The sequence below is a fragment of the Microcaecilia unicolor genome, chromosome 1, assembly GCF_901765095.1.
Source record: "Microcaecilia unicolor chromosome 1, aMicUni1.1, whole genome shotgun sequence".
Taxonomy (NCBI): domain Eukaryota; kingdom Metazoa; phylum Chordata; class Amphibia; order Gymnophiona; family Siphonopidae; genus Microcaecilia; species Microcaecilia unicolor.
The window spans coordinates 470,253,077-470,265,676 of NC_044031.1; the positions used below are offsets into that span (position 1 = coordinate 470,253,077).

At 42.0% G+C, this 12,600-nt stretch overlaps 1 protein-coding gene across 1 annotated transcript in view; it reads left to right on the forward strand.

The window, feature by feature from the left end:
• LOC115458614 (histamine H3 receptor-like) overlaps positions 1-11,789 on the forward strand; it is a 30,037-nt gene extending 18,248 nt beyond the window's left edge. Inside the window, exons 3-4 of the mRNA XM_030188489.1 lie at positions 9,726-10,389; positions 11,710-11,789. Coding sequence (XP_030044349.1) covers positions 9,726-10,389; positions 11,710-11,789 — 744 coding nt within the window. The remainder of the gene's footprint in view (positions 1-9,725; positions 10,390-11,709) is intronic.
• Positions 11,790-12,600: the final 811 nt, after the last annotated feature.

A 12,600-nucleotide genomic window follows, 5' to 3' on the forward strand; every position in this document is an offset into this window, starting at 1 on the left:
TTTCATTGTATTTACCTCCTCTTTTACCTGAGATACTTGATTTGTTACCTCTATTTTTATTTTATCAAAAGCTTCCGACATTGTAGACAGTTTACTCACTATTGTAGACATTTCTTTAGTAGATTTAGCCACCTCAGCCGAAAGTCCCCGGACCGCTTGCCAAATAGCCGTCAGGGTAACCTCCTGTGGGGCTCCTTGCTCCAGTATGTTTCCTTCTGCTTGTCCAGGGGAGGAACCGCCGATCAGGCTCAAACTGTCAGCGTCTTCCGTCTCAGCTTGGCCTGCAAACCCCGCCCTGGAACTAGCAGGACACGGAGGTCGCGTCAGCTCAGGCGGCGATAGCGTGGTATCCGGCCCCAGAATAGACGTCGCTCCTTCGGCGTCACTCAACGCGGGACTCGCCAAACCATGTTCCACCGGGAAGCTTGTCATGTAGCGGTCTAGGGTCTGCTGTATCGGAGACGAAGTAAAGGCTATCAGCGGTTGCCTTTTAATCGCCGCTTTCCGCTTAGTATGAGGCATTTCAACACAGGAAAAATGAAAATGAGGTATTTCCAGCAGACTCCCGAGACGCTCACGCAGCAAGCTAGGACGCCATCTTGCCACTCCCACTGTACCGAGGCGTAGCACTTCTTAACGTGGGACTTTCTTGTGTGCTAAGCCCAGATTCAATGCAGCAATATTTAGGGCTTTATTATTTTTTTTCAGGTCCCATGCTAACTTTCCTCCCCATGCACAGGACCGCCTCCTATTTAGAAGTCTGTAAGTATTCCCACATTAATTCAGCATTAGTCAGCACAAACTAATGTGGATACACTAGCTGGTTAATGCTTTCATGGCCATTCTCTGCCCATACACACAATGAAAAAAGTACATAAGGTCCTTCAAAACTGGGACAACAAAAAAGTGTTTATTCAAGAATGACCCTTTTTGACATGTCAGTTGGACAATCAAGTCAGCTGCTTTTGTTTTTCTGCATTTACACAGATACTTACATGAAGATTGAAAGTTTTGTTTCACTTACTAAAGGATTTGTCTGCAATATTTATCAAAAGAATTTGCATGTTTCTATTGACCCCTGATGCAGGCAGATTCATGCTGAAACATGGCCCATGTCGGGTCATTCTTGAATAAACACTTTTGATTGTCCCAGTTTTGAAGGTCCTTGTGTACTTTTTTGTTGTATTTTTGTTGGTGTACTTTTAAACCCTCTCTGTTTTTCTGCATTCTCTGCCCATGGCCTGCCCCCTCTAAAAAATTATTTTTGAAAAATAGTTAATGCGTGCATAGCGTACACAAACAAGCAAAATACTGTAAAATGCATTAACACATTTTGTGGTAACTTGTTTTTCATGTCTTTAACACCCTTTAGTAAAAGGGCCTCTTAGTTCATTGATGATTTTAATTTGTTTTAAATTATTTGCATACCCCTATGGTACATTACATGAAGGGTGGTATATCAAATTTTAAACTAAACACTTGGGGAGGATAATCATTAAAAGCACCTAACGGGGCAGCTTAGGAGTTATCTACCTAGAATGTGTCTGATGGGAATTGTCCCCTCAGAGCCATCATGGATGGTACAAGCATACAGGAACAGTTTTACCCCTGTTTGGCTACCCACAATAAAAGGAGGTGCAAATGATGTGGCTACAAAACCATGTCATCAATTTTCAAAAGGTATTTTCCCTTTGAAAAGTGCTTACAAAATCTCTGGTACCAGACTTTGTGTACTTTTGTACCCACAGACCTTGTTACACAAATAGATACTGAAAATTACCTCTTGAATAGATTAATACTTGGGGGAGGGGAATTAGTTGTTAAAGTGTGATAAAGCCCAACTTTTACCACACCTTAGTTTACCACAGGAATGACTAACTGGTATCTCAGTACCACAGGTTAGTCATTCACAAGGTACCTGAATAAATGCAGCATACTGCCTGGGAGCATCTGGCTGCAAAAGGCCCTTGCATGGTAAATTGATCCTAGTGCTAGTACCATGAGACTAGTGCCAGCAAGGGCAGTAGCGGCTGGGATCACTCCCGCCCTGAACCCATAGATACCAGGAAATTTTACCAGAAAGATGGGGGGGGGGGGGGGGGGGGATGGGTGCTACGGAAGGGTGCGGGGTTTTTGTGGGAACGGGCAAGCTCTTTGGAGGGATGTTTGTGATGGAAGTTTATTTGGGGGTGATGTAATGAGGGACTTTGGGGGGGGGGGGGGTATGTCAGGGGCTTCTAGTGGAGGGTGGAGATTATAGCCAAGGAGCATCAGACACACATTTGCGGCTTGATTCTCCCTGTAAGGAATAATAATGCTGCATTGTTTGATTTACATAGTAATGGAATGTTTGCATGCATTTGTTTTGAATCTCATTACTTTGTATCTGGTGATAACAAATTAATGTGCATCATAGTAACATAATACATGTTATTGTTGTTTAATATGTGTTAAGAAGCAAATAATGCATGTTATGCCATAACACATCTTAATAACTAACCCCCTAAAAGGTGTGGTAAACTGTACTAACACTGACACAGACTAATGCACACTTGAATTGACACAGGCCCTATTTTTCACATGGGGCCCTTACTAAGGGAGCAATTTGATAATGGTGCATTATCTACATAAGTACATAAGTAATGCCATACTGGGAAAAGACCAAGGGTCCATCGAGCCCAGTATCCTTTCCACGACAGCGGCCAATCCAGGCCAAGGGCACCTGGCAAGCTTCCCAAACGTACAAACATTCTATACATGTTATTCCTGGAATTGTGGATTTTTCCCAAGTCCATTTAGTAGCGGTTTATGGACTTGTCCTTTAGGAAACCGTCCAACCCCTTTTAAAACTCTGCTAAGCTAACCGCCTTCACCACTTTCTCCGGCAACAAATTCCAGAGTTTAATTATACGTTGGGTGAAGAAAAATTTTCTCCAATTTGTTTTAAATTTACTACACTGTAGTTTCATCGCATGCCCCCTAGTCCTAGTATTTTTGGAAAGTGTGAACAGACGCTTCACATCCACCTGTTCCACTCCACTCATTATTTTATATACCTCTATCATGTCTCCCCTCAGCCGTCTCTTCTCCAAGCTGAATAGCCCTAGCCTCCTTAATCTTTCTTCATAGGGAAGTCGTCCCATCCCTGCTATCATTTTAGTCGCCCTTCTCTGCACCTTTTCCAATTCTACTATATCTTTCTTGAGATGCGGCGACCAGAATTGAACACAATACTCAAGGTGCGGTCGCACCATGGAGCGATACAACGGCATTATAATATCCTCACACCTCTTTTCCATACCTTTCCTAATAATACCCAACATTCTATTCGCTTTCCTAGTCGCAGCAGCACACTGAGCAGAAGGTTTCAGTGTATTATCGACGACGACACGCAGATCCCTTTCTTGGTCCGTAACTCCTAATGTGGAACCTTGCATGACGTAGCTATAATTCGGGTTCTTTTTTCCCACATGCATCACCTTGCACTTGCTCACATTAAACGTCATCTGCCATTTAGCCGCCCAGTCTCCCAGTCTCGTAAGGTCCTCTTGTAATTTTTCACAATCCTGTCGCGATTTAACAACTTTGAATAACTTTGTGTCATCAGCAAATTTAATTACCTTGCTAGTTACTCCCATCTCTAAATCATTTATAAATATATTAAAAAGCAGCGGTCCTAGCACAGACCCCTGAGGAACCCCACTAACTACCCTTCTCCATTGTGAATACTGCCCATTTAACCCCACTCTCTGTTTCCTATCCTTCAACCAGTTTTTAATCCACAATAGGACATTTCCTCCTATCCCATGACCCTCCAATTTCCTCTGTAGCCTTTCATGAGGTACCTTGTCAAACGCCTTTTGGAAATCCAGATACACAATATCAACCGGTTCCCCTTTGTCCACATGTTTGTTTACTCCTTCAAAGAATTGAAGTAAATTGGTCAGGCAAGATTTCCCCACACAAAAGCCGTGCTGACTCGGTCTCAGTAATCCATGTCCTCGGATGTGCTCTGTAATTTTGTTTTTAATAATAGCCTCTACCATTTTCCCCGGCACTGGTGTCAGACTCACCGGTCTATAATTTCCCGGATCTCCCCTGGAGCCTTTTTTAAAAGTCGGTGTTACATTGGCCACCCTTCAATCTTCCGGTACCACGCTCGATTTTAAGGATAAGTTGCATATCACTAGCAGTAGCTCCACAAGCTCATTTTTCAGTTTTATCAGTACTCTAGGATGAATACCATCCGATCCAGGAGATTTGCTACTCTTCAGTTTGCTGAACTGCCCCATTACGTCCTCCAGGTTTACCGTGAAGTCAGTAAGTTTCTCCGACTCGTTCGCTTGAAATACCATTTCCGACACTGGTATCCCACCCGAATCTTCCTCGGTGAAGACCGAAGCAAAGAATTCATTCAGTCTCTCCACTACGTCTTTGTCTTCCTTGATCGTCCCTTCCTTGATCTACTACAGGGCTCATAGAAATAAAATAAGCCCTGTAGCAGATAATGTGCGATAATGGTATATGATTACACTAATCATTAGATAAATACCACCTAAATAACATGCGCTGTACCTATGTTACTCATATTAATGTTAGCATAGTTTACTGTGCTTCACTGAATTCACCTCTTGTTGAAAAACTGATTCTTGTACCTAACATAGCATAAGCTGCTAGAATGCAAATGGCAGATGAAATTTCATGTGGACAAATGCAAAGTGATGCACATTTATTTATTTATTTATTTTATTTGTAGCATTTGTATCCCACATTTTCCCACCAATTTGCAGGCTCAATGTGGCTTACATTTGCCATAATGGCGGTCGTCATTTCCAGGTAACAGAATTACAAATGGTGTTGCATTAAGGTGTATACATACATGGTAACATACATGGAACATAATATATATGGAACATATCCTGGTATATATATATATATATATATATATATATATATATATATATATATATATATATATATATATATATATAAAAGCACCATATGCATACATATATAGTAAAGAAGAATACATTATGGTATTGCATGAAGGTTCCTGAGTAATAAATTGGATTGTAACATATATTAGGTCATCGACTATAGAGAGACCCTATTCGACATAAGGTTTAAAGTGGTAGTGCTTGATCATTAATAGCAAAGAGGTTAAGCATTGGGACGAATAATCCAAATCATAGTTACCTGATGCCAGTGGCGTACCTAAGGTAGTTGACACCCGGGGCCGGTCATTTTTTAACACCCCCCCCCCCCAAATCCAGTACTAGGCATGCCGAGAATACAAAACACTCAGGACCTATAGAGCAATTCTACCATACCATACCATAAGCAGTCATTTCTACGAGTCACACAAGGAAAAGGAAAGCATCCTAAACACTACAGTGAGCACTAGAACATCAATTCACCTATTGTAAAACGAAACCAGACAGAATAGTGCAGATCGTAGATCCTGCACAGTCAATGCCAACTGAAAGCCATGTCTTTTTCACAAACACAGATACACCCTAAGCCACTATAGAATAAGTAATCATAAACTTTCTATTTAGACAAAAATTAAACTGAACCCCCAATGCCAGACTCTGCATACAATGCAACACCACAGAAACAGAAACTGTCCTCTAGTACTGTGCAAAATATAAAGACAGCAGATGTAAATTTAAAAAAAACTAACAAGTACCAATCACCACTTTACAAATTAACAAATAGAAATAAAACAAATATAGAAAGTAAAATAATACCATTTTATTGGACTAATACATTTAGCTTTCCGAGGCCAAAACCTCCGTCCTCGGGTCAGTACAGTATAGTGCTGTTACAGTATCCTATCCTGACCTGAGGAAGGGGGTTTTGTTCTCTGAAAGTTAAGTCAAAATGTATTAAAATTAGTCCAATAAAAAGATTACCTTATTTACATGTTCTATTTATAAACATTTATTAACACAGCTACAATACTATATCCTAAAGCAAAAAAAATAAAAAAATATATTTTATTTACAGTTTGTTGTCTCTGGTTTCTGCTTTCCTCATCTTCTTTTCACCGTCTTCCTTCCATCCAGCATCTGTCTTCACTCTCTCTCTGCCATCCAGTGTCTGCCCTCTCTGCCGTCCCTTCCATCCACTGCCTGCCCTTTCTCTCTGCCCCTTCAATCCACCATTTGCCCTCCCTCTCCCATCCATCCAGGGTCTGCCCTCCCTCTCACTCCCCCTTCCATCTAGGATCTGTCCCCTCTCTCTCTCTGCCCCTTTTTTAAGCCCCCAGTTCCAGCCCACTTCTCCCCTCTGAACACCCCCACCCCAGTCCCCTTCTCCCCTCCCCTTCTCCTGTCTGAGACCCCCACCACAGTCCCCTTCTCCCCTCCCCTGTCTGAGACCCCCACCCCAGTCCCCTTCTCTCCTCTGAACACCCCCACCCCAGTCCCCTTCTCCCCTCCCCTCTGAGATCCCCACCCCAGTCCCCTTCTCCCCTCCCCTTTTCCCCTCTGAACTCCCCCACCCGTCCCCTTCTCCCCTCTGAGATCCCCACCCCAGTCCCCTTCTCCCCTCTGAACACCCCCACCCCAGTCCCCTTCTCCCCTCCCCTGTCTGAGACCCCCTCCCCAGTCCCCTTCTCCCCTCTGAACACCCCCACCCGAGTCCCTTTCGCCCCTCTCCTTCCCCACCTCAGTCCCGTTAAAACCGGCGAAGCAGCGTCGCAGGCAGCGCCTCGTGCCCTGCTTGTAAAAAAAAAAATCAAATCTCCTTCCTTCTCCTCATCTTGACGTCGACTCGGGCCTTCCAATACAGGATTGATTGGAAGGCCCGAGTCGACGTCAAGACGTCAAGACGAGGAGGAGAAAGAAGGAGATTTGATTTTTTTTACAAGCAGGGCACGAGGCGCTGCCTGCGACGCTGCTTCGCCAGTTTTTTTAATGTGCGGCGCCGCGGGAACGGCCACGGGAGGCGGTGGGGGCGGAGCACCCCCCACCCACTGGCACCCAGGGCGGACCGCCCCCACCGCCCCCCCCTTGGTACGCCACTGCCTGATGCTGGCGTCCACCTTAGGAGTTAGCACTGAAGAAAAAGATCTAGGTGTCATTGTAGAGAATACGCTGAAATCTTCTGCCCAGTGTGCGGCGATGACCTAAAAAGCAAACAGGATGTTAGGAATTATTAGGAAAGGGATGCAAAATAAGACCAAGAATATTATAATGCCTCTGTATTGCTCCATGGTGCAACCTCACATTGAGTATTGTGTTCAATTCTGGTCACTGTATCTCAAAAAAGATATAGTGGAATTAGAAAAGGTTCAAAGAAGAGCAACCAAAATGATAAAGGAGATGGAACTCCTCCTGTATAAGGAAAGGCTAAACAGGTTAGTGCTCTTCAGCTTGGAAAAGAGACAACTGAGGGGGGAAATGAATGAGGTCTATAAAATCCCGAGTGGTGTAGAATGGATAGAAGTGAATCGATTTTTCACTCTCCCAAAAAGTACAAAGACTAGGAGACACTCAATGAAATTACATGGAAATACTTTTAAAACAAATGAGGAAATATTTTTTTCACTCGAAGAATAATTAAGCTCTGGAACGGCTGGAGGATGTGGTAACGGCAGTTAACATATCTGGATTTTAATAAGTCCATAATCCACTATTGAGATAGACATGGGGGAAGCCACTTCTTGCCCTGGGTTTGGTATCATGGAATGTTGCTGGTATTTGGGGTTCTGCCAGGTACTTGTGACTTGGATTGGCCATTGCTGGAAGCAGGATACTGGGTTAGATAGACCATTGGTCTGACCCAGCATGGTTATTCTTATGTTGTTAACAAAGGTGCAGGCTATGAAAGTGACCTTTACCAATTCCAGGGCTGGAAGAGAACCTTTTCTGTCTTATCCCCATTGTCATGAGTTGGCCAGCAGTGATGTTCACTGTGATGGCAGCTGCTTTCTTTCATTTTTAGGGTTGGTGTGCACTACAGGTTGGTTAACAAGTCTGCTTTTCTAACTGTAAATTCCTTCCCCACGCTATTTTATTTATTTTTTTATTTTTGTTACATTTGTACCCTGCACTTTCCCACTCATGGCAGGCTCAATGCAGCTTACATGGGGCAATGGAGGGTTAAGTGACTTGCCCAGAGTCACAAAGAGCTGCCTGTGCCAGGAATCGAACTCAGTTCCTCAGTTCCCCAGGACCAAAGTCCACCACCCTAACCACTAGGCCACTCAAATGCAGTTATTGAATAGAATCATGAAAATAAATCACAATGATTTGCAATCTCAGTGTCACTCCAAGGCAAATACTGGTTTCTTTCTTACTCTTTTCTTGCTTGATTGCTCTGCTGAAGGTTAGATATGCTGCATCTGCCCATACCCATGCCCAGCTCTGCATAGTTTTTTTTTAGTTACATTTGTACCCCGCGCTTTCCCACTCATGGCAGGCTCAATGCGGTGGGCATTGGAAGGTTAAGTGATTTGCCCAGAGTCACAAGGAGCTGCCTGTGCCGGGAATTAAACTCAGTCCCTCAGGTCCCCAGGACCAAAGTCCACCACCCTAACCACTAGGCCACTCCTCCACCCTACTGTCAACCTTTTTTCTGTGGAAATACTTAACCAGATCCGTGTGTCTTCTCACCATGCCTAGCGCAGCCATTCTTCATTCTTTGACCATCTCAGTTCTCAGAGTTCTCTAGATTTCACTATTCACTCATCTCTGGTTTCCCATATTTTTCATGTTTCAGTATATCATGGCACTACTAGCCTTCAAAATCCTTCTTGAGGCTGATCTTCTGAAAAACATAAAATACAAAGTAGAACATGGTAACTGAGAGTCAAATAAGGAAGATTTCAGGGGCCCAGAAATGAGGGTTTTGCAACCACTAGAACTGTGTGTCACATACACAAAATGTATAATGGGATGGAAAACAGACTCTGTTCTTGTTTCATAGACATGTCCTTGACAAAAGACTTAGGAGGCTAGTTATCAAAGTGCATTAAAGAGCACTAATACATGTTATATTACTATACCACATGTTAAAGTTACCATAGGTTTTGAAAATGCGTGCAAAACCGCTCATTACTATGTAAATTCAATAACACAGCTTACGGTAAACACAGCAAGCTGTGCTATTCCTGGAAAAATACTACCAGCAGAAAGCTAGTGATATTTTTCCATCCTGGGAGTTTTGGGCCATAAAGGCACAGCCCAATGCTCTGGGCTGCTTCTTAAGGATCTGGTGCTCAGCAATAAAGAGCTGCCTCCTTTCTCTTCCCCCATGATATCCCCTTTCCCCAGAGAGAACTCAAGTATTTCCCCCACCTCAGATCCCCATACATAAACATGCATTTTTAGACAAGACCCTATATTGACATATCCTTTCTCTATAAGCAGCAGAATTATATATGATCTGACCTGGATGTTTCAGTTCCTATTTCTACATTCTATCTAAAATGCGTCGTCATGTGCTTTTCAAAACTAAGGAAAAACTCTTTTTTCTTGTTTTTTTTTTCAATTACTTTTCTCACTTTTCCAACATTTCTCCATTATTCTGACTGGTTTTTTTTTAAACTCTTTTTTTGATTGTATAGCATCAATGAGCGCATAGGGGGGAAAGGCCTGCATCCTTAACATAGTAATTTATATTGCAAATAGAAGGATCATCTTGCTCTTCTTCCTCATGTTTCTTCCATAGACAACCACTGTACTCTATTAATTGACGGCATTGAATATTTTTTTCAGGTAGAATTTCGGATGCAACAGAATAATGCACGTATTGCTTTGAAGAAGATGTTGTTTGCATGGATGTTTTCTTTCACTGTCTATTGCCCTCCCATTATTTTCTGGGAGTATATTATTGGAAAGAGTACAGTTCCTCCTGATGCTTGCTTTTATGAATTCAACAACACTTGGGATTTCCTGCTTCCTTTTTCACTTTCTTCCCTAGTAATACCAGCTGTCCTTGTCAGTTATTTCAATATAACCATTTGCTGGAGAATTAGAATAGGCAGCAAAAGCCAGCAAAGCATTCTGTTTCAAGGAGTCAATCAGGTGCCTTCAAAGGCCAGAAAAAAATTGACAAATTCCATATTCTTTGTGAAACCTCAGCAAATCCCTGAAAATGCTGAGGGGTCATCTACTTCTTCACAACCTCGACAACAAAATTCTATATCCATACTGACCCACATTCCATCCTTACCATTAGATGAAGAGCACACAAAGCACACTAATGGCAAAGAATCAAATCTGAGAAATGATGCTACTTCCAAAAGCGTAGGTTCCAATTCCAATTCAAGGCTATCTAAGGACGTCAAAATTGCGAAATCTCTTTCCATCATTGTCTGTATCTTTGCTATTTGCTGGACTCCATATTCTATTCTTATGGTTATTCGTGCTGCTTGCCACGGTACGTGCATAGATCCTTACTGGTATGAAATTGCATTTTGGCTATTGTGGCTTAATTCCTTCATTAACCCTTTTCTTTACCCCTTGTGCCACAGTAGCTTCAAAAGAGCTTTTCTGAAAATTTTGGTGGTAAAAAAATGCTGACAGTGTTCTAAAGAAATGTTCTGCTTATACATGGAGTTTTGCTATAAATCCAGGAATCTTTTCTACTATTACAGTCAAACCAGTAAGAACTGGCCTTTTTACTTTGATGAAAAATCTGGAACTTTGAATAAATGAAGTAACCATGACAACAATGGAACAAAGCAACTTTTTAATCTGAGTCTCAAATGTCAAGCACTTTCTCCTAGTGGTAACCACTTCCCTATCATCAACTCTGCCTGAATCTAAAGCTAGTTATCTTGAGCAATAGCAGTAACCCAAACCCCTAATGTTGACTGGATTATTTAATTGAAATGTCCCTTCACTTTCCACCCTATAGATACTGTGCATGATGAGAGCAGATATCATGCATTTGATTATACAGTTATACGTATTTCTACTGCACAGAAATTTGTAATCTCTGTACAGCACAATAAGCGTTGAATAATTTGATTGTCAGTGACTGATGGGGTGTGGGTATGTGTGCCAGCATGCATGTTCACCCTGCCAAAATGCATCTTTGCCTTCCCTTGAGCTGTACCACCGAACACGGACACATGACCCTGGCTCTGTGGACTGAAAGGACTTGGAGAAAAATGGCATGAGTGGCTTTGAGAATACAGCGGCAAGGCCTGAAGGGAGGCCCAATGTGGTGAGGCTCAACAAAGAATGTTTTTGACTGTTAGTTTACTTTAAATAGTTTCTAATCATACTCTGACTGCTTAAATTGAGGAAATTAGTACCTGAAACATGTTAATGCACACATTTTTCTTATGCTTATATTTTAATAGTAATACTCTTCCTTTTAGAAGGCCTTTATTGTAGTTAATTCCCTCTCTAGATTAAAAGGTACAGATTTGGACCCATATTTTTAGTGTTTCAGGACCTTCCTTATCCTTATGGAATGCACTTCCCACCAGCTTAAGGCTAGAATGTAGCTTGACAAAATTTAAGACTGACTTAAAAACATTTTCGTTTTGAGATGCGCTTAGAACCTAACCTCCCATTTTTACTGGCTTTTGGGTACAAGGACGGTGGGAGCCAATGAATCCCTACAACACACCTTGTCTTTGTAAAGTGTCTTTTTAATATACTCTTTGCCTATCAGTTTGATCTTTATGCTTATTTTTTGTTGCTGATATTGTAACTTCTTTTCTGATTCTTTTCTGTTTTGTTTTAGAGTATATTGTCAACCGCTTAGAAAGTATACTAATTGGGCGGTATATCAAATTTATAATAAAATTGAAAATTGAAACTTGAGTCTTAATTTTGTCATAAACTGAAGCTGCAAATGTTGTTGACATGTATTACAGATAATGTATGAAACAGTCATAAACCATGAAATTGTTTTGGGCAATCACATACTCCTACATTCATCCTCTCCTCTCTCATTTCCCCATATACCTCTCTTCCCAAACTTCACTCTGATGGCAAACTATTATTATTCATTGCTAAATCTACCGCTGAATCTTGGTTCAGTGCCCTCCAGCTTGCTGAGGACAAAGTCTGGAATACCATGCACCTCTCTTGCCATATTTAAAGCCAGCCTGAAAACACTCCTTCTTGAGGCCACTTTTTAAACTTAAACATTTTCCAGCCAATATTCAAAGCGAGTTAACTCAGTAAATAGCCACCGACCAGTTAACTCACTTGGTTGCGGCTATCCGGTCATTTTCAGTGGCACTTAATTGGTCATCCTTGCTGAAAATGACCGGTTAGCACCAAACTTAAAACCGGCTATGTTGGGGCTATTCTGCGGCAAAGTCCGGTTAGGTCCCAATATTCAGACCTAATCGGCCAGGTTTAGCACATAAATAGGACCGTATAAATAGATGTTCTATCTTTATGTGCTAACCCATGGCTGGTTAAGTCTGAGTATTAACTTAACCAGTCATGCGCTAGTTGGGTTTAAGAAAACGCTGGAAATTCAATACCAAAGCCCGCACAGGGCCCAGCATTTAATTTTCAGTTTTAGTGCCGGAAGCAGACAAAATAATACTGGTTAGATCCTGCATATATTAACCTCTCTTTGCCCATGAGCTGCTGCCCTAGAAGGACTTTCATCAGGCTT